Source organism: Labeo rohita, chromosome 15, assembly GCF_022985175.1.
Source record: "Labeo rohita strain BAU-BD-2019 chromosome 15, IGBB_LRoh.1.0, whole genome shotgun sequence".
Classification (NCBI taxonomy): domain Eukaryota; kingdom Metazoa; phylum Chordata; class Actinopteri; order Cypriniformes; family Cyprinidae; genus Labeo; species Labeo rohita.
This window is the reverse complement of record NC_066883.1, coordinates 37,077,717-37,101,621: the sequence shown is the minus strand read 5'-3', so window position 1 is coordinate 37,101,621 and position 23,905 is coordinate 37,077,717. Positions and strand designations below refer to the sequence as shown.

General features: G+C 29.1%; 1 protein-coding gene across 4 annotated transcripts in view; it reads left to right on the top strand.

Moving 5' to 3' along the window:
• lrfn1 (leucine rich repeat and fibronectin type III domain containing 1) overlaps positions 1 to 23,356 on the top strand; it is a 216,964-nt gene extending 193,608 nt beyond the window's left edge. For all 4 annotated transcript variants that reach the window (XM_051129174.1, XM_051129177.1, XM_051129175.1 and 1 more), the window contains exons 3-5: positions 6,329 to 7,230; positions 9,009 to 9,499; positions 19,086 to 23,356. In XM_051129174.1, the coding sequence (XP_050985131.1) occupies positions 6,349 to 7,230; positions 9,009 to 9,499; positions 19,086 to 19,941 (2,229 nt within the window). In that variant the 5' untranslated portion in view covers positions 6,329 to 6,348 and the 3' untranslated portion in view covers positions 19,942 to 23,356. The remainder of the gene's footprint in view (positions 1 to 6,328; positions 7,231 to 9,008; positions 9,500 to 19,085) is intronic.
• Positions 23,357 to 23,905: the final 549 nt, after the last annotated feature.

The following is a 23,905-nucleotide window of genomic DNA, read 5'->3' as shown; positions in this document are numbered from 1 at the left end:
TGATAAATACTTAAATAATCAAATAAATAATTAAATATGAATTATGTGAATGATTAATGATTATAAAATGATTATTAAATGATTATGTAAATAAATGATTATAAATGAAATTAAAAACAAACATAAAATTTAAACACAACACAATAATTTGCATGTAAGGATCTAAGGATCCTTCAAAAGTAACACTTTTGGCACAGGTTAATTATACATAAAACTAAAACCATTAAAAAAGATTATTTGAAATAAAATAAATGTTTATAAAATTTATAAAAAATATACAAGCAAAATTACTAATACTTCAAAACAGAATATACAAAAATGAAAACAAATTCAAAATATGTTAAAAAACAAATCTATACTAAGACAACGCTCATTTGGCGATTAATTTAGTGAAATTTTGACATTTCTTTCTAATGACCATAGGGTTTTGCTTTATTTTATAGAGCCAGCAAAATCGTTAGTATAGTTATGCTTATGGTTAGTATAGTACTGTATAACTAAAACAAACAAATAAATCAATAAACGCTTAGACTTATTTATAATAAATGTGATATAAAATACATTTAAATAAAAAGCATTTCAAATAAAATTTAATTATCAAACTTATTTTATGGCTAGTTGCCATTTCTGTCTAAAGATTTAGTTTAACTTCATGTATTGAAAAAAGCTGAAATAAATGTGTATAGAAAATTAAATATAAACATTAAAAATGAATTTAAATATTTTATATACTTTATACACATTTTTTGTAATACTACTTTGTAATATAAGATACATTTAAATTACATTGTTCATAAAATATAAAAATGTAATTATTAAACTTATTTTATGGCTAGTTGCCATTTCTCTGTCATTTTCAACATTTTCTTTCGTGTTCATTTAGTTTAACTAAATGACTAAATGTAAAGAAAATGTATAAAAAATATATAAACATTGGAAAAAAACGAATAAAAATATAAAAAACTATATACATATATATATATATATATACATTTTCAGCATTTTCTTTCATTTTTTTATTTAGATTAACTTGATATTTACATAAAGCTGACAAATGTATTAAAAATATATATAAACATTAAAAAAACTAATAAAAAAAAAAAACAGCAAAATTACTTGAAAACAGAATATACAAAAATTAAAACTAATTCATTCAAAACATTTTTTGGACATTTCTTTCCAATGACCATAGTTACTTTATTTTATACATCACCAGCAAAATCCTCATGAATATATCATGAATTTTAATAAAGCTTAATCTAATAGATTACATTCTAATAAAACTACCCTTGGCATATTGCAGTCAGCGTGGTGTTACTTTCATATACGGGGCTTAAAGAACAAAACCAATTAAGCAAAGCGACTTCATAACACTTGAAGGAGTTTTCATTTAGTCATTTCATTGCAATATAATCTCATTATATTATAAAATAAAATCTCAAACATGTCATATGAACTCGGATGAAGAATTCACTCATGCAACAGAGAGATGAATAAAACATTGGTTGGACGTTACACAAGACAGACGGCAGGGGAAACTAGATAAAAAGGTTTGTCAAGACAAACTTTAAGTTGGCTTGAGAAAGCAGAACCAGAAAGTTTGAAAAGTTTAAAAAACGTAAAAAGTTTAAGAAAAAAAATGGTTGTAATTTTGATGGTTTTCAGTCTGAAATAGGTTGAAGTTTAAAATAGTTTTAAAAGGTTAAAGTTTGAATGTTTTGAAGGCAATGTAGTCTCAGATAGATAGATAGTCTCAGATAGTTACTAGCATGTTTTTAACATGATTAGCAAGTTGTTAGCATGTTGCTATCATAATTAGCAAGTTGCTAACATGTTTCTAGCATGATTAGCAGGTTGCTAGCATGTTTCTACCATGATTATCAAGTTGCTAGCATGTTTGTAGCCTGATTAACAAGGTGTTAGCATGTTTCTAGCATGTTTCTAACATGATTAGCAAGTTGCTAGCATGTTTCTAGCATGATTCTACTATGATTAGCATGTTGCTAGCTTGTTTCTAGCATGATTAGCAAGTTACTAGCATGATTCTAACATGATTAACATGTTAATAACATATTTCTAACATGTTTCAAGCATGATTAGTAGGTTGCTAGCATGTTTCTGGCATGATTAGCAAGTTGCTAACATGTTTCTAGAATGATTACCAAGTTGTCAGCATGTTTTTAACATGATTAACAAGTTGTTAGCGTGTTGCTAGCATGTTTCTAGCATGATTAGCAAGTTGCTAGCATGTTTCTAGAATGATTACCAAGTTGTTAACATGTTTTTTAACATAATTAAGAAGTTGTTAGCATGTTGCTAGCATGTTTCTAGCATGACTAGCAAGTTAGTAGCATGTTTCTACCATGATTAACAAGTTGCTAGCATGTTTCTAACATAATTAAGAAGTTGTTAGCATGTTGCTAGCATGTTTCTAGCATGATTAGCAAGTTAGTAGCATGATTGGCATGTTGTTAACATGTTCTTACAAGTTACAAGTTGTTAACAAGTTGCTAGCATGTTTTTAGCATGATTAGCAAGTTAGTAGCATGTTTCTAGCATGATTAGCAAGTTGCTAGCATGATTACCAAGTTGTTAGCATGTTTTTAACATAATTAAGTTGTTACTGTGTTGCTAGCATGTTGGTAGCATGTTTCTAGCATGACTAGCAAGTTAGTAGCATGTTTCTACCATGATTAACATGTTGCTAGCATGTTTCTAGCATGATTAGCAAGTTGCTAGCATGATTACCAAGTTGTTAACATGTTTTTAACATAATTAGGAAGTTGTTAGCATGTTGCTAGCATGATTACCAAGTTGTTAGCATGTTTTTAACATAATTAAGAAGTTGTTAGCATGTTGCTAGCATGTTTCTAGCATGATTAGCAAGTTGCTACCATGATTGGCATGTTGTTGTTTTTAGCATAAGTAACAAGTTGTTAGCAAGTTGCTAGCATGTTTTTAGCATGATTAGCAAGTTGCTAGGATGGTTCTAGCATGGTTAGCAAGTTGTTAGCATGTTTTTAGCAAAATTAGCTATTTATTAGCATGTTTCTAGCATGATTAACAAGTTGTTAACATGTTTTTACCATAATTAACAAGTTGTTAGTTGTTGCTAGCATGTTTCTATCATGATTAGCATGTTACTAGCATGATTCTAGTTGCTAGGCTTGTCTAGACAGATAAATAGATTAGAAATATTAGAATGGAAGTTTGAATTGATTAGAAATAGTACATAGAAGGGAAGTCTTGTTTTAGTCTCAAGGGATTCTGGGAGTTGGAGTTTGAATATTCCGTCAATGTAAGTCTATGGGATTTTTATGGCTTTTCGTTATTTTTTAACCTAAGCGATAAACACGGCAGGGATTGAGAGATTATGAAGAGAAAGACACCTGACGGATGATTTGGTGGGAGCATTTTATTCTCCACCCTCGAATCTCTGAGCGTAGAAATCAATACGGATAAATGGGCATGAAAGAGCCGAGCGTCGGCTCACGGGAGCCGTCAAACCGCATCCAGACCCTGACCCATGTAGATCAAACGCCGCTTTATTCCTCCGCGTCCCTTCTGCTTTATTGCTGCAATTTATAGGACAATTAAGTGGCTCCTACAAGCGTCTAATTTTCCGCAGCGTTACTTCGGCTCAGAATCGGAAGCTGTTACTCTGAGATTTCCACGGCCCTCGATTATGAGCTATCAGAGAGAGGGAAATCTCTATCCGCATTGTGTTGTTGAGAGTCTAATAAGAAATACGAGGCAGAGATCAAGGATTGGGTCTAGTTTTCTCAGGCTTGTTTGTATGGGATGAGATTCTTTTCCTTGGACTCGCGGGAGAAGGTTAGGAAAGGCTTTAATAAGCTATAGGAGGATTGAGAGGGTCGGTAACCTCAGCGCACGCTCCGGATTCATGATGAAAAGATGACTTTAATACATCTTCTCATTGTGAATCATTCAAGAGAGCGTGAAGTGAAGGCTTCACATTTTTTCATCCAGTGGCAAATTAATTGGTAACTGGGTTTGCTTCTGAAAAGACATTCATTTTCAGCTGATGTCATTAATAAGTCTGGTTTTTCAGCTCACCAGGGATAAAATTATATTCTGTCTCACATTATTTGATTTTTTAATATTTTATTTCACTTACAAATATGTCACACACACCTCAGTTTGTTAAGATATAAAATTATTATTTATTTCTTTATTATAGTATTTATTTACATAAATGTTAATTTATGTCAGATTAATTCTCCATTGCGTTGAGTAATAATAAAAATATTTTTTTAAATAAAAATTCTTGAAATAATTAATACTAATATTTGATATTTAAAATGTTAATTTATGTCAGATTAATTCTTCACTGATGTTGAGTAATAATAAAAATGTATTTTTTTTAAATAAAAAAATTCGTACAAGTTATTGAAATTTTTAATACTGATTAATATTGGATATTTAAAATGTTAGTTTATGTCAGATTAATTCTACATTGATGTTGAGTAATAATAAAAATGTATTTTTTTAATAAAAAATATTTTTATTTAAATTTTACTTTAGAAATAAAACAATGTATTGTATTGTAATTTTGTAATGTGCTTTTGTGTTTTTTATTATTTTTTATTTTATATTTAAATATTTTAATTTAATTTTAGTTTTTTTTCTTTTTTTCTTTATTTAATTTTAGTACTTGTTAGTGCTTTTGCCATTTTTGTTTTTTATTTACACTTTAGGTTTAATTAACTTTTATTTTCGTTTTAGTTTAGAAATAAAACATTTTATTTTTACTTTAGTTTTTATTTTATATTTTGAGTTTTAATTTCAATTTTAGTTTATTATTAGTGATTTTGTTATGCGCTTTTGCCATTTAACTTTTATTTTTAATTACTACTTAGGTTTAATTTATTTTAAAACCTTTTATTTTAATGTAAAATTATTTTTTATAACTTTGTAATGTGCTTTTGTTGTTTTTTATAATTTTATTTATTTTATATTTTAAGTTTTTATTTAATTTTAGTATTTATGTGCGTTTACCTTTTTTTAAACTTAGGTTAAATGTATTTCCGTTTTACTTTGAAATAAAACATTTAATTAATTAATTTATTCATGTTTAGTTTTTATTTCATATTTTGTGTTTTCATTTAAACTTTGGTTTATTTTTAGTCATTTTGTTATGCTCTTGGGCCAGTTACTGTTATTTTTACTATTTAGATTTAGTTTTTTTTTTTTTTTCTACTTAGATATTTAGATTTAATAGATATAAAACTAGGTGTATTTTCATTTTAGTTTTTTATTTGGTATTTCGAGTTTTCATTTCACTGTCTTTTGTTGTTGTTTTTTTTTATTATTTTATATTTTAAGTTAATTAAATTTAATCTTAGTAATTTTATGTGCTTTTGCCATTTTGTTTTTGTTTATTTACAATTTAGGTTTAATTGATTTTTATTTCAATTTTACCTTAGAAATAAAGCTAAATGTATTTTTATTTCATTTCAATGTCTTTTTGATTATTTTTTTTATTTTATATTTTAAGTTTTTAATTTGATTTTAGTAATTTTGTTATGCCATTTTTGTTTATTTACAATTTAATTTAATTTTGTCAATTTTAGTTTAAAATAAAAGATGTTTTTTTTATTTTAGTTTTTTTATTTTATATTTTGAGTTTTCATTTCACTGTCTTTTGTTGTTGTTTTATTAATTTTTTTTTTAAGTTTTTAATTTTAGTAATTTTGTTATGTGCTTTTGCCTGTTTGAAATAAACTGTAAAGTTTAGGTTTAATTGCTTTTTATTTCAATTTTAGTTTAGACATTAAACTAGATGTATTTGTATTTTATTTTTTTTTTTTTATATATATATTTTGAGTTTTCATTTCAATGTCTTTTGTTGTTTTTTGATTGTTTTTTTATTTTATATTTTAAGTTATGTGCTTTTGGAATTTTAATTTGTGTTTATTTACAATTTATGTTTAATTGATTTTTATTATTTTTTAATATATATTTTATTTTAGTTTTTTGTTTTATAGTTTGAGTTTTGTTACTTTAAAAATGTTACTATTTTTTTGTAATTTTGTAATGTGCTTTTGTCATTTTTCTATATATTTTATTACTATTTTTTTATTTCAGTATTTTTTATGTATTTATTTATTGTCAATTACTAATGTTAGTGCTTCAGCATGGCACCTAAATATATACGTTTTAATAGTTTTAGTAATTTTAGTTTCAGTTGTAATTCAAGGTAGAAATCTGTGCTGTTTTATACTGTGTTATATATATATATGTGTGTGTTTTATATAAATACACAAGCGTGTGAATGCTGACCTGTCGGTTGCGTGCGTTTGTTCAGGTTTAGGAAGCTGATGAATCATGGAGAGGCTGGTGTTTTATGTGCTGGTGTTCGGCGCGCTGGTGAAGGCTCAGCATTGCCCGGGTCGCTGCATCTGTCAGACCATCTCGCCCACGCTCACGCTGCTCTGCGCCAAAACCGGACTGCTGTTCGTGCCGCCCACCATCGACCGCAAGACCGTGGAGCTCCGGCTGACCGACAACTTCATCACGGCCGTCCGCCGGAAAGACTTCTTGAACATGACGAGCCTGGTGCACCTCACGCTGTCCCGCAACACCATCAGCCAGATCGCGCCGCACGCCTTCGTGGGCCTGAAGGCCCTGAGGGCGCTGCACATGGACGGGAACCGGCTGACGGTCATCAACAGCGACCAGCTGAAGGGGCTGATCAACCTGAGGCACCTGATCCTGGGCAATAATCAGATTCACTACGTCGAACTGTCCTCCTTCGACGAGTTCGTCTCCACCATCGAGGACCTGGATTTGTCCTACAACAACCTGAGGACGTTACCGTGGGAAGCCATCGCCCGGATGACCAACATCAACACCCTGACGCTCGACCACAACCTGATCGACCACATCGGCGCCGGGACCTTCACGCTCCTCACCAAGCTGGTGCGGCTGGACATGACGTCCAATCGTCTGCAGACGCTGCCGCCGGACACGCTGTTCCAGCACGCGCAGGTCCTGTCCGACCCCAAAGCGTCCAGCTCGTCTAAGCTGACCGTGAGTTTCGGAGGAAACCCGCTGCACTGTAACTGCGAGCTGCTGTGGTTGCGCCGGCTGACGAGGGAGGACGATCTGGAGACCTGCGCTTCGCCTGAACACCTGATGGACAAGTACTTCTGGTCCATTCAGGAGGAGGAGTTCATCTGCGAACCGCCGCTCATCACCAAACACCAGGTCAGCAAACTCTATTCCATAAAAAAAAAAAAAAAAATTCACATATATATGTAAAAACTGAGATACCACTAGTTTATATAAATAATTTTAATTGGTGTTATTTTGTATTTTTTTTTTTTTTAAATTTTAGAAATGTTTGAATTTTTTTATTGTACAATTAATATTTTCAGTTTTAATAATTAGTATTTCATTTTAAATATTTTTGCAAATGAGAAATAAAATAAAAAATAAAAGGTATTTATATTGTATTTTATTTCAGTTCATATAAAATAATTTATAAAATCTAATAAATAATACAGAAATCTAACTAATTCTAGAAAATTATAGCTAAATAGACAGAGAAAACAATCTGAAATTAAACATAATTTTGTATTATTAATTAAAATCTAATTGAAATGTTAAGAAATATCTCTGTTATTTTTAATAATAAATAATTTATGATATATTATAACAATAAATATCTTTTGACAGCAATGCACAGCTTTTTTTCTTTGTTTGCTATTTAATAAAAAGTATAATTATAAAATATAATTTTATCTAATTGTTAATAATTGTATAATTTTATGTAATTTTAACATCATACTTTATGGAGGTCTTTTATCCAAAGTGTTTTATTTTATTTTATTTTATTTTATTAAAACTGAACTGTTATTTTCCGTTATAATTGTTTAGGATAAATTAGAATGATTTTTTAAAGGATTATGTGAATATTTTAAAAAGTAAATATATTTTATAAAACTTTAAAATATATTATCAAAATTGAGATACTATTAGTTTATAAATAATAGTTAAATTATTATAAATTTAGTTAACATTTTAGCAATTTCTTGCTAACAATTTTGTTGTGTGTTTTTGTCATTTTTATTAGTTAATATAGTACATTTTAATAATTAAAATATTTAATTATTTTATTTTATTTCAGTTAATGTTTATATATTTTTATTTTTTTTTATTTATATGGTTTTACTTTTAGTTTAATTAACAAAAATAATCCTGTCTAGAAAATCCATTACATTAATAATATTTAATAATATAATTATAGAAATTGTATGATTGATTGAAATGCAAATGGAATGTAAAGAAAGATCTCTATTATTTTTAAATAAAAAAATAATAAATAATAATATTTTATAATAATAAATATCTTTTAAACAGCAATGCACATTGCTTTTTTTCTATATTATTTAATAAAAAAATACTATTTGTAAAATATAATTTTATCTAATTATTAATAATTATATAATTGTATATCATTTTAACATCATACTTCATGCAGGTCTTTTATCCAAAGTCTTTATTTAGTTTAATTTTTTATTCTATTTTATTTTATACAAATTGAACTGTTAATTCCATATGACTTTTTTATTTTATTTTATTTTATTTTATTTTATTTTATTTTATTTTATTTTATTTTATTTTATTTTATTTTATTTTATTCAAATTGAACTGTTTTTTAAAAATTGAACTGAAATTTTTAGGATAAGGTCTTTTATCCAAGATATTTATTTTATTTTGTTTTATTTTATTTTTATACTAAATTGAACGGTTCATTCCATTTTACTTTTTCATTTAATTAAATTTTATTTTATTTTATACAAATTGAACTGTTAATTCCATTTGACTTTTTTATTTTATTTTATGTTATTTTATTTTTTCCATTGGATATCATTCCATTGTTATTTCCTTTTGACCATGCAAAATTTTCTGGTTATTTTCCAGTTTATTTTTTTATTTATTAATTTACTTACAGAACATTTATAAACATTGTTTTTCACCAGGTCACCAAACCCTACGTGATGGAGGGTCAGGGCGTGACTCTGAAGTGTAAGGCGATGGGCGACCCCGATCCCACCATTCACTGGCGTTTTCCCGACGGCAAACTGGTGCACAACAACTCACGCACGATCCTGTACGACAACGGCACGCTGGACATCCTGATCACCACGCTGAAGGACAGCGGCGCCTTCAACTGCGTGGCCTCCAACGCGGCCGGCATCGCCACCGCGGCCGTGGAGGTGAACATGATCCCGCTGCCGCTCTTCGTCAACAACACGGGCCACATGAGGGAGGCCGACCCGGGGCTCTCGGACATCACCACGTCCACCAAATCCGGCAGCAACGACACCAAACCGCAGAACAAGAGGGTGGTGGTGGAAAACCTCACCGCCAACTCGGCCGTCATCCACTGGCCGTCCGAACGGCACATTCCCGGGATCAGGATGTACCAGATCCAGTACAACAGCACGGTGGACGACACCCTGGTGTACAGGTAAAAAAACACTCTTCTTTTATGAGACATAAAGACGGACGTGACTAATGAAATGGACGATTCTCAGATCCCCTGTTGTGTGTTTAAATGAAGCACTTAACCTCACATCACTCCAGACGCCAATTAGTCAGCTGTCTCATCTATCTACTGTAAGTCATCCTGGATTTAAAGCCACTTGTGAATCTCAGTTAACCAGCTTTTACAGCCTAAATTAAATCCAGTCCGATAGATAGTCAGAACGGTCTCAAATTAAACATGTTAGAACTTTAATTCTTCATAGAAATGTTAAGAAAGATCTTCAATAATTTTTATAATGATAATAATAATCATTATTATTATAAAATAATTCATCTTAATAATAATAATTATGACACCTTTGATTATAATTACGTATATATTATAATTTAAAATTATATAGCTCGCAAATAAAACGATTATTACTGTTATTTTTATATTTAACAGCTTTTCTATCCGTTATCTATTACTTATTTATTATTTAACTTTACATATTTAATATGTATTTATTTATTTTTAAAGTTTAATATTTATAACTTTTAATATTTAGTCATTATTATTAGTAGTATTATGTTATTTTATAAAACAATATAATTATATATAATTATAATTATATAAATTCTATAATTATACAGCACACAAATAATAATTTTTTATTAAAAATTTGTCATTTTAAATAATTCTAAATTATTATATAAATTATTATATAATTATTATATACATTTTACTTATATTTTTAAAGAAACTATTATTGTGGTTATTATTATTTTAATATTTTATATTTATCGTCTTTATTCCAGAAAATTACTATATATTATTTACTTATTTACAATAAATAATTTACGGTAATTAACAGTATTTTTATTTGATAAGTACATCATTATAATTAAATAGGAGTCTTATTATTTTAGCTCATATTATTTTATTTCTATTTTTAAAGAAGCTATTATTATTATTATTATTATTATTATTTTAAAACTGTATATTTATGTGCGTTATTTAAAAAAGTACTATATATTATTTACTTATTTGCAAAACTTAATTTACAGTAATTAACAGTATTTTTTTATTTTATAAGTACATAATTATAATTAAATAGAAATCTTATTATTTTAGCCCATTCATAATTATTTTAATTTTGTAATTTTAAAGAATTATTTTACATTTTATTTTATTTTATTTATATTTTTAAAGAAGCTATTATTATTGTTATTATTATTATTATTTTAATATTTTACATTTATCTTCTTTTTCCAAAGAAATTACTATATATTATTTACTTATTTACAATATAAAATTTACAATCATTAACAGTATTTTTTATTTGATAAGTACATAATTATAATGAAATAGAAATCTTATTATTTTAGCTCATATTATTGTTATTATTTGAATATTTTATATTTATATGTTTTATCCTAAAAAAATACTATATATTATTTACTTATTTGCAAAACATAATTTACAGTAATTAACAGTATTGTTTATAAGTACAAAATTATAAATAAATAGAAATATTATTATTTTAGCTTACAAATCATAATTTTAAAGTAAAATTTTACATTTGTAATTTTAAAAATAATTTTATATTTTATTTATAATTTTAAAGAAGCTATTATTATTATTTGAATATTTTATATTCATCTGCTTTATTCTAAAAAAAATGCTATATTTTATTTACTTATTTACAATACATAAATTACAATAATACACTATTTTTCATTTTCGAATATATATAATTATAATTATATAGAAAACTTATTATTTTAGCTCACAAATAATTATTGTAAAGTTAAATTTATACATTTTATTTAATTTACCACTTTAAAGAAACTGTTATTATTATTCAAATATTTTATATTTATCTGCTTTATTCTAACAAAAAAAATATATATTTTATTATTGACTTATTTCCAATACATAATTTACAATAATTAAGTCTTTTTCATTTTAGTACATAATTATAATCAAACTGTTATTTTTAAATAGTTATAAATAAATGCATTTATAAGTTATAAATATATTTATCTATTTTATTTATTTTAAAATTTCTCTTTTTAATCAATTTTTCTGTTTTCATAATCTAAAAATATTATTGTGTTCACAGATCAAACTGAATCAGCCACAAGGCTCCTCAAAAGACTGAAAGACGTCACACACACTAACCTGGAGCAAATTTACGTAATAACAGGCTGTTTAAAGATCATCTGAATTATTGATAACCACCAAGACTTAAAAAAGAAACCTCAAGATGAAAGGTCAGACACGGTAAATGTTAAAAACCCAGATTATGATGAACCGGTCAGTTGGATCTCGGGTCTAGACCCAGATCAGGGCTTTCAGTAAATTACGGCCGGTTTCCTCTGGATCAGATTTACAGTGTGATTCAGTGACGAACAGCACAGGTCTGCGCTCACATAATGCACTTTAACGTCTGCGACGACACGCAGCTAGCGAGAGGTAAAACACTTCTGACATTTATTGGGCTCGCTGCAGGACACCAACGCATTACGGCAGAAACTGCTGCGCTTTAAACACACCTTCATCTTCTAAACACAGCAAACACACAGCGGAGCCGCGTCGGGCTGTCGTTACACGGGACAGAGCTTCAAATTAAAACAGCTTTTCCCTTTTCAATAATATCACTGCGTTCAAGGACAAACACTCATTTTCAGAAGCAGTCACGAAATTGATGACGTTTCTGTGAATGAAATCAGCTTCAGAAATCTGCGACACACACATTTACATAATAACAGGTGCTTTGAAGATCAGCTGAATTATTGAGAACCCCAAAGACACGCAGAAAAGAGACAAACTGTATCCAACAATGGGACGGAGATCTCGCCGGGAGGTTTGAAGGTCAGATGCTGTCTGTGTTAAAAGCTCAGATTGAGCCGATAGTGAACAGCTCAGTCGCGTCCGTGTTTAAAAATGACTAGATTTACCTGGGTAAATCTCACGAACAAATGTTTGGTTCACATTTCGTCTCCTAAGAATGAGAAATTGTGTTAGTTAAACTGTTTTCTACCCACAGATTCTCATTACTGTAATGCAATTAAATATCTTTTGCATTATAGTAATACAGTAATGGAAATCATCCTATTTGGACACAACTATTTATTTATTTTTATTTTTTTTAATTACAGTAATGACATTTTGGAGGCTACATTATGCTTAATTATCATGAAAATTATGTTATCACAATGCAAAAAAATATTATTTAATATTAATTGCTATTTTGTTATATTACTATTTAAATATTTTTTTCATATTATAGGTTTTTTTGCATTATAGTAATCAGAATTTAGAGGGTAAAATATGCTTAATTATGAGGAAAATTATGCTATTATTATATTTTACTATATTACTACTTAAATAATTGTTTATTTTTTCATATTATAGTTTTTTTGGATTATAGTAATGAGAATTTAGAGGATAAATATGCTCAGTTATCAGGAATTATGTCATGATTATGTCACAATGCAAAAAAAAAAAAATATTAATTACTATTTTATTATATTTTTATTTCATATAGTTTTTTTGCATTATAGTAATAAGAATTTAGAGGGTAAAATTTGCTTAATTATAAGGAAAATTATGCTACTATTATATTTTACTATAGTACTACTTAATTGTAATATTTTTTCATATTATAGATTTTTTTATCATAGTAATGAGAATTTAGAGGATAAATATTCTTAATTATCAGGAAAATTATGTCACAAAGCAGAATTTTTTAATATTAACTACTATTTTATTATGTTTTGTTATATTACTATTTAAATAATTGTATTTTTTTTTATTTTATAGTAATGAGAATTGAGGGTAAAATATGCAATTATCAGAAAAATTGTCACAATGCAGAAAAAAAATGTTTAATATTAATTACTATTTTATTACATTACTATTCAGTTTTATTTAATTGTATTTCATATTATAGATATTTTGCTTTATATTAATGAGAATACAGAAGGTAAAATAAGCTTAAAAAATTATATTTATTATATTTTATTATATTACTACTTGAATAATTGTATTGCCATATAGATGTTTTTTTTTTATTGCATTACAGTAATGAGAATTTAGTAAATATGGTAAATTTGAATTAATATAATTTCCTTAATTATCAGGAAGACTGTTACAATACAAAAAAATGTTTTTATTACTATTTAAATATTTTTTTACATTACATATTTTTTGCATTATAGTAAATAAAATGCTCAGTTATCAGGAAAATTGTGTCACAATGCAAAAATATATTATTTAATATTTTATTATATTACTATTTAAATCATTATTTTTTTTCACACTAAATATATTTTGCATTACACTAATGTGAATTTAAAGGGTACAATGTGTTTAATTATCATAACAATTACCACAATGCCAAAATTAATATTACACATTGTTTTATTATTACTATTTAAATGATCAGATTTTCTTGCATTACGGTAATGAGAATTTAAAATGTAAACTGTGTTTTATTATCAAAAAAAAAAATACGTTTAAAAAAAAATAATATCTATATATATTTTTTTTCTTTTTGTTTTGGGATGAGGCGGCTACGTTCTTAACTATTTTAGTGAGATTCACAGTTAGATTTACACAATGGCGCATTACGAAGACGTGCTAATTGAGTCTCTAATTGCTGTTGAGCGTCTGATGAGATTCAGGCCTGAGGACTGAAGTCGTTTCATCAGCATCTGCGTCAGAAAGACATCGGGATACGATCCAGACGTTTGTAGGTGCAAACATGAGCCGACTTGAGTTCATTCTGAGTCAGGAGAAGCACGCGCTTCAAAAACAGACGGCCGTTTCCAACACATGCAAGCAAACAGCAGAGAGACTGGATATTTGAACTGAGAATTGATTTCCATCTCTTGAACTCCTTCAGACCGACTCTAAATGGCAGCGCACTTACAGACACAATCCAATTCCTCTGAAGAAAACTTCATCCACACATCCTGGGGAGATCAAACGGCAAACTCAACAACCTGCGTTTTAATGGAGACAGATGTTTTTGCAGCACATCGCTGTTTGACTAGGACGGTTAGAGCGTTTAGCCCGAGTGGACACGTAAGGTAAATGTCAGCGTATGGAGACGCCTGTTAGAGCTCGTATTTATCAGGAGAATCTCAATATTAGCAGGGCGTCGAGCAGCGCAGACGTGTTTACTGAGGCTCAGTGTAGGAGGACGACAGGAATCCAGTCCGTCGGTCTGGAGCAAAAGACAGGAGGATGTTTGCACAGAACGAGAGCCGCGGAGCAACGCTTTAGCTGAAGGTGTCTGCTCGATCAGCACTTCTCAACCCGCGGCTGCGAAAACGGCTTTCTGCTCTTTTCTGATTCAGTCAGCAGGGATTTGATAATGCACATAATAAAAATACGAAAGGTTGTGTCAGTGTACACTATTAGCTGTGACAGAAATATCAACATGGACATTGTGTGGTTTTTGAATAATAGCAATAATAATAATAATGCATATTATTACTAATCCAATCAGTTCATTCTTATTAATATTTATGTTAGCATTTATAGTAATATATGTCATTGTTTCATTTTTGCACAATAATCTGTTTAAGTTAAAGAAAATGTATATATAATAGCACTAATGTGAATTCTGCTTTATGAATTCTGTCGATGTTTTAATTAACATTTAATATTTGTTATTTATTTTATGTTAATTTAGAGGGCAAAATGCAAAAAAGTTTAAGATTACAGATTTTTACATTACAGATTTTTTCTCAATTATCCATTATATATAATTTAATATTATTTACTATTTTATTATTCTACTATTTAAATCATGTTTACAGATATTTTGCATATATATATATATATATATATATGAAGAGGTCAGATGCAAAAGCCTCTAAATCCATCTGACATTTAATATTTGTTTATATATTTATTATGTTTTGTTTAATATTTGTTTATATATTTCTTATCTGACGCATTTAGTTGTTTTCTGGTTGTATTGGTTGTATTTATGTCTTCAGATCACCAATACTGTGATACATTTATGATACATATATTGTGCTATTTTAGTATAATAATTCTAATAATACTAATAATAAATAGTATTATTAATCCAATCAGTTCATTCTTATTAATATTTATGTTAGCATTTATATTCATATATGTCATTGTTTCATTTTTACACAATAATCAGTTTGGGTAAAATTAAAATAAATGTAATAATTATTATTATTATTATTATTATTAATAGCACTAATGTTAGTTCTATTTTAATATTATTTAATAATAATGTCAATATTAAAAAATGTTAAATACTACTCTTGGAAATTTAAATAATTAATATATTTGTTTTATTTAATATAAATATGAATATAAATATTTATTAATATTTGTTATTTATATTTCTGACTCATTTCGTTCTCTAGTTGTATTGGTCGTTTTTATGTTGTCATATGTATATAAGTGCTATTTTAGTACAATAATAATATTAATAATAATAATAAACTGTTATGTGTTAGTTTTGGTATTAATATTAATTAATATACAATTTTGTATTATTTATATATTAATTGATATTGGTAATAATATTAATAAATATCACTGAAATATTTTGAACAAAATATTTTACATTGATATAACAATAAATCCTTAAATTGACGCTAATATTTGTTTATGAATTTTTTTGTGTTTTCAATTATTGGTTGTATTTGTGTATGCAATGTTGTTACTACATATATTTTACTGTACTGTTTTAGTATTGTTAATTATTATTATTATTATTATTATTATTAACGATAATAATAATAAAATTATTGTTAATGTTTGTTTTGGTATTATTATTATTATTATTATTATTTTATTTAACATACAATTTATTAATATATATTAGTAGTAATATTAACGTTGACACTGATATTAATATTTATAATATTAGTGGTATTTATAACAATGAATAAAGAGTTTTTTTGCAAAAACAGATAACTTTTTTTTTTAAAAGTTCAAAAATCATGTTTTTATTGTTTTATTATGTTAGTTAGCTGTATTTCATAGTTATTTTTACTTTATATCAACATAACCCAACTGCAGTTTGATTGAGATGAACTCATGCACAATGAAATAACATTAAGTTAACATAAGTTATCTGTTTTTGCAAATGAACTCTTTGAATGCAACTATTTGATTTTGAGCAATAAATAATTTAGGAGAGACCCAATGAACTAAATGTTAAATTAACACTTGTCAAATTCACACCAGCATCCATAAAACCTTCTAAACAGGAATATAGAGGTGATTTAGTTGAATGTGGACAGTCAGGGCAGTGTTCCCTCTCATACCCATAATTCTCCTGTGCTTCCCGCTGTGTGTCTCGGTGAGGTCTCTATCAGCGCCTGTCCGTTCATCCTCTGACCTGTGACTGAACGCCCTCGCTAGTGATGACAAAGCGTTTGTCACTCTGACCTCTGACCCCCAGACAGTCTCACGCATCATCAGCCACCGAACGCGTCCCCATTCAGAGCGGCCAATCAGAACGGGGCTCAGAGCCGTGGCCCTCCGGGTCGCGCGGGGATCCGAGGTGAAGAGAGGCGTAAATCCAACAAGACATTTCATTTAGAGCCTGTTGTTTAAGTCTCGCCCCGGCTCTGATCCCGAACCAGGGAACCGAGAAAATAATGGCACGCGGATCCCAGAGGCAGAACAACAGAAACCGCGGATAACGCCAGCTAATGTGCGCCGCTTCGTTTTCACAATCAGAAGTGACACTTTAAATATTGCTGTGGAAAACGTTTAGAAATGTAAAAGCGTGAACGGAGGCGGCGCGTGCATAAACACACTCTGATTGAGTTCAGACGCTCAGAACGAACGCCGTTTGACACAGTTTAGCTCATAAAACAATGGTGTTTTTCAGAGCGTGCTCGTTACGCCGATTAGCGACGTGGCATCACAAAACGCCGCTGTTTTTTGTCATTCATGAGCACGTTCGTGTGTAAATCATTCAGAAAACCATTCTTGTGCAGATCATTACAGTGAAATGAATGCAGCAATGTACTAAATAATGGCATTATGAATGAAATTCATTCTGCTCATGTTTGATGAATGAGACCTTTGGAGTTTTGCAGTAGCATCTTTTCTCTCTGTCGCTTTCAAAATAAGGCATTAAGAAGTCTGATTCATTTTAGTGAATCAGTGATTCAGTGAGTCGTTTGAATGCAGTGCATTTTAGGACATCCTTTATGTCAAAAGATACAAATTATTACATTTTGTCATTTTTTACAATGAACAGTTGAGTCAAATGATGCAGTTTATTAATATATTTTTAAGGATTTTCTAGTTACATTGGTTTTATGTGTTCAGTCTTTTAAATTTTTTTGTTTTATGTGTTCAGTCTTTAAATTTGTTTTCATTAAATGTTTTAAAACTTTTTATTTTATTTTATTTTTCAAATTTTATTTTGTTTCATTATTATTATTATTATTATTATTCTTTTTTATTTAAAGCTTTATAGCTTTTTAGATATATTTTAGTGTTTTACTAGTAATATTTAATTTTTAAGTAATTTAATTTTTTTTTCATATCACTTTTAGTTTTATTTTATTTTATTTTTTAATTTTAAATATTAATTTATTTAGTTATTTATTGGAAATAGTAGTTTCCAGCAACATTTTCTGTAAGTTTTTCATTTGTTTTTTTATGTTTAGCTTTATATATATTATTTTGTATTTTAAATAGTAATAATTAATAAAATATATATATATATATATTTCACTTTTAATTTTATTTACTTTTTTTTTTTTTTTTTTTTTAGTACTTGAACTTATTTCAGGCCAAAGCTACGTTGCAATTAGTTTTTTATATAATTATCTCATGTTTCATATTATTATATTATATTATATTATATTATAAATATAAATATTATTATTAATATATATATATATATATATATATATATATTTTTTTTTTTTTATTATATATAAAATATAATTGTTTTATGTAAACTTTTTCCAATAACGAATGTTAGTTTAAATATTAATTTAAAAAGTTTATATATATATAGATATATTTTATTAGCAATAATTATAATTATTTTGTTTTTTGTAATTTTATGTGCAACATTACAAAGTTTTCATTTATTTTTTATTAGTTTTTCATATTACTCTCATATTTCATATTTAGTAATTTTATTATGTGCTTTTGCCATTTTAATTTATTTTCATTTTTTGAAAAATTAGTTTTACTTAATATTGTATAGTTATAGATATATTTTGTATTTTAAATTTTAAAAAGTAATACTTAATATTTCATTAATTTCAAGTAATTTAATTGTATTTTTATATCACTTTTAATTTATTTTATATTTATATAGTTTAGTTGAGTTGAGTTTAGTATTCAAACATATTTCAGGCCAAGACAACGCTGCAAATTTTTTATTTATTTTTTTATTTATTTTATTTTATTTATTTATGTGTTTATACTATTGTCTCATATTTCATATTATATTATATTATATTATTATGTTATATTATATATAAAATATTTTTCATGTAAACTCTTTTCTGAAACGTCTCCTGTCCTGTTTTCTCATGTCTCATTCTAGGATGATTCCCTCCGCCAGTAAGACGTTTAAGATCAACGATCTGGCGGCGGGTCGCGAGTACGAGCTGTGCGTGTTGGCGGTGTACGACGACGGCATCACGTCTCTCACGGCCACGCGCGTGGTGGGCTGCGTCCAGTTCCACACGGGCGCGGAGGCGGGTCAGTGCCGCTTCATCCCCAGCCAGTTCCTGGGCGGCACCATGATCATCATCATCGGCGGGATCATCGTGGCGTCCGTCCTCGTCTTCATCATCATCCTCATGATCCGCTACAAGGCGTACGGCGGGGCCGACGCGGCCAAAGCCAAAGCGCGAGGAGACGCCGGCGTGCACGCGCACTCGCAGACCAACGGGAGCCGCCCGGGACGGTCCGGCTCGAAGCAGGACGAGCGACCCGAGTCGCCCAAGGACTGCAAGGCGCTGGTGCTGCTGAAGATGGAGGAGACGCAGGAGGAGCTGAAAGTCGAGCTCCCGCCCGTTTGCTCCGAGAAAGCGCCGCCGCCGTCGTCCCGGAGAGCCAGCCTGGGCGGGCCGCCGTCCGACGACACGCAGACGGACAGCAGCCTGACGGGCTCCACCATGTCCCTGTGCCTGATCGGGGCCGGCGCCGGCCCGGCCGAACCCCCTCGGAAGGGGCCGCTGGCCAACATGGGGCTCCTGCCCAGCGAACTGGCCCGGACTCGGCATCGCTTCTCCTTCGACGGAGACTATGCTCTGTTCCAGAGCCACAGTTACCCGCGACGGGCTCGAACCCGCCGCCACAAATCCACCACCCAGCTGAACACGGACGTGTCGCCGCCCTGCAGCCGGAGGGTGACGTTCAGCAGCACAGAGTGGATGTTGGAGAGTACGGTCTGACGGACTTCACGTCTACACGTGCGTTCGGACCGTCTGCGTATTGACGTTGTTGCAGTAACACACGCTCCGTTGATTCCAGTGTCCGTTTTAACACGTATAAAAACATGACACAGCAGCTCTGCTGCCAAACCTAGTGAGCTGCCTACTTACACAGCATCTAAGGACGCACTAAAGTGATCAAAAGTGACAGTATAGACATTCAGAAAAAAATAAATCAATGAGAAATGTTTCTCAAGCAGCAGATCGTCATATTAGAATGATTTCTGAAAGATCACGTGAGTAATGATGCTGAAAATTCAGCTTTGATCACAAGAATAAATTACGTTTTATCATACATTTACATAGAAAACAGCTAGTTTAAATTGTAATAATATTTCACTGCATTTTTGATCAAATAAACACAGGCTTGGTGAGCAGAAGAGACTACTTTAAGATTTCAGCCCTAAATATTTGTATTTTTCATTTATTAGTGGTTCTCAAATGGTTTTACGTTATGATTTAAATTTATGTTTATGCACTAATATTTTTAATCATGCAAAATTGTATTTGAATGGTTTTAAGTCAAGTCGAGTTTTATTGTCATTCTGCTACGTGTGGACATACAGTGGACGAGATGTCGTGTCTCGTAGGACCACGGTGCTACATACTAGTTAAACATAATATAAACACAGCAGTACAAGAATAAGAAAAGCAATTATAAACCCATACAACAGTGAACCATCTGACTATACATTTACTATAATAAATAGTTGACTACACATACACAAACTGAGACTACAAAAACTTTACATAAGTACTGTACATGAAGTTTTACAAAAGAGACATTTGTACATGAAATTGTGCAAAAAAAAGATGTTACATGAGATGCAAAAGAGATATTTTGTGCATTAAATTGTGCAGAAGAGAGATTTTGAGGGAAGCATAGTGCAAAATGATTCGTAGTGCAATGCACAAATAAACATATATATATTTTATTTTAGTATATTACACCAAAATGCTGTTATTATTACAGTTTTATAAATGTTTTGAATTGGCTTTTAATTTTATATTTTCAGTTTTAATTTTAGCTTCATTTTTAGTATTTTTTTTTTATTATTTTGTAATTTTTTTTAAGTACTTCCACTTATGGAAATATTGTTCGTTTTAATTTTTTCACCACCTAATATTAATATTGTATTTATTTTAGCTTCATTTCAAGTAACAAAAATGTTTTAATATTTTTATTTTTAATATTTTTTTGATTTTGTAATTTTTATTCAAGTATTTCTATTTTTTAAGTACTCCTACTTATTTGAGACAAAATTTACCTTTTTCCCGACCAATATTTGTATTTTATTTAGTTTAGATGTAGTTATATATAATTATATTATTATATTATATAATTATAATTTCAGTTTTAGTAATTTCAGTACTTGAAATTATTTCAGGCAACATTTAATTAAAAAAATACTGTTCTTTTTCATTTTTTCACCACCTAATATTCATACTGTATTTATTTTAGCTTCATTTTAATTAACAAAAAATGTTTTAATATTTTTATTATTAGTTTTTTTTATTTAGTAGTTTTTATTCATTTTTTTAAGTATTTCTATTTTTTTAAGTACTTCTACTTATTTGAGGCAACATTTACCTTTTTTTTTTCTCCGACCAAAATTTGTGTTTCATTTAGTTTAGATTTAGTTATATATAATTATATTATTACATTATATTATATAATTTTAATTTCAGTTTTAGTTTTATTTCAGTTATTTTAGTACTTGAACTTATTTCAGGCAACATTTAAAAATTGTTCATTTTATTTTTTTCACCACCTAATATTCATATTGTATTTTATTTCAGCTTTATTTCAATTAACAAAAAATGATAATAATTATATTATTATATTCTACAATTATAATTTCAGTTGTAGTAATTTCAGTACTTGAAATTATTTCAGGCAACATTTAGTTAAAAAAATATTGTTCGTTTTCATTTTTTCACCACCTAATATTCATACTGTATTTATTTTAGCTTCGTTTCAAGTAACAAAAAATGTTTTCACATTTTTATTTCCAGTATATTTATGGCAAATTATGACGAAATGGTCAAAATCAGATCAATTTAATTCAAACATCAAAATGCTGTTTGAATGGACATATCGTTGACATGACCTTTGACCTCAACAACATATAGAAAGTGTTTCGTCATTTGACTGTCCTAAGTATTTATAATGAGTTGCATTTTATTTTTTGCATAAATCTAGTTCACAACCATTTGAGAATCACTGTTTTGTTAACCTCCAACATGCAAACATCAAATCAGTGTTGTACGTGGAGAGTGTTTCAAATCCCTATGTAGGCGGCTCACTAGGGTTCAAAACAGCGCTGATGTCTGTTGTCATTTGATAGAGCACAGTCTGACCCGTCCTGCCTCCTCCCGCGGTCCTAAAGAGAGTCCGTAACGCAGCGGTGCCTTATCTAACGACCAACCGACGGAGGATGCTGCTATCTGAGGTCACAAACACACCCGTCCCGTCCCGTCCCATCCCGTCCGCACAGGTCTCTTTGGTTAGTCTTTTTGTTTACTATGTGATGCCAAGGGTGCAGAAGGAGGAGGAAGTGACGTCCAGGTGAGCGCTGTGTGTGAATGTGTATATGTCCAATACTTTTCAAAGACTTTTGCACAGAAGACACGAGATGTATACGGATACGTATCGCACCAGTCTATACAACAATAAAAAAACGATTACGAAATAGATCTATACAAATAACATCTGCTTTTTCAGGAAGAACGGACCAGGTTTTCTACAAAATTCGAGGACGATTTGCAGCTGGATGGACTGTTTATGAACCGCTATTGTGCTGATGTGACTGTATCCAAAAATCGGTTTTGTATCTGGCTGGTCTAGATAAAAAATAATGATTAAAAAAAAAACAAAAGAAATAAGACCATTATCGACAGCAACGACAAATACATATATAAGTATATTAAAATCTCTCGGTGTATGTGTTCTGAATATGTAAGTCATAGGTGACATGACTTTTTACGAAACATTTTGGAGTGCTGGCGTACGGTTTTTACATTAAAAACCACTGTCATCAGCGATCCCCACAGTTAGCGTATTCAAGTTTGGACCATTTATGCCTCACGAAAAGGGGATTAAATTTTTTGTGTGGGTTGACTGTACGAGGTGTTTCTGTCTTTTCTTCTTGCACATTTTCCTCTCACGTTTCTCTCGCATGCTCAGCGTGTCAGTAATGATGGGATGCGGCAATCGAACAAAAATACCTTGTCTAATTATGGTTTCTCAATGATTTCGGATGTTATTTTGGGAGGCTTTATACAAACACGCCTTTATTCTCAGATTCAGTGTACAGTGGGTCTGCGGTGAGCAAAATGCATTCATTTTATGAAATACTTTTGCCAGTTTATGTAAAGATTAAGTACTACTTACATACAACTAGTCCTTTGGTAAGCTAACCGAGCCCTGATCACACCACCTCTGTTAAAATAATTTTTAAAAAAAAAAAATACATAAATAAAATTATATTATTATTATTACCATTTTATTTATTATAATTTATTTTATTATCATTAATAATATTTTTAGAATTATGTATTATATTTATTAATTTTAAATCAACTTTTACTTTTATATTTTCAGCTTTTATTTCAATTTACGTTTTATTAATTTAGTAATTTTTATTCGTTTTCATATTTCTGTATAATTTGGTTCTAGTTTTAGTTATTTTAATTTCAGTTAATTTATTTCAGTTTTTATTATTATTAATATTATGTTATTATTATTTAGTATTATGTTTAATATTTATTATTCAATTTTAAAGCAACTTTCATTTTATGTTTTCAGTTTTCATTTGAGTTTAAGTTTTGGTAATGTAGTAATTTTTATTAGTTTTCATATTTCTGTATCATTTTGTTTTAGTTTTAGTTATTTTAATTTCAGTTAGTTTATTTTAGTTATTAT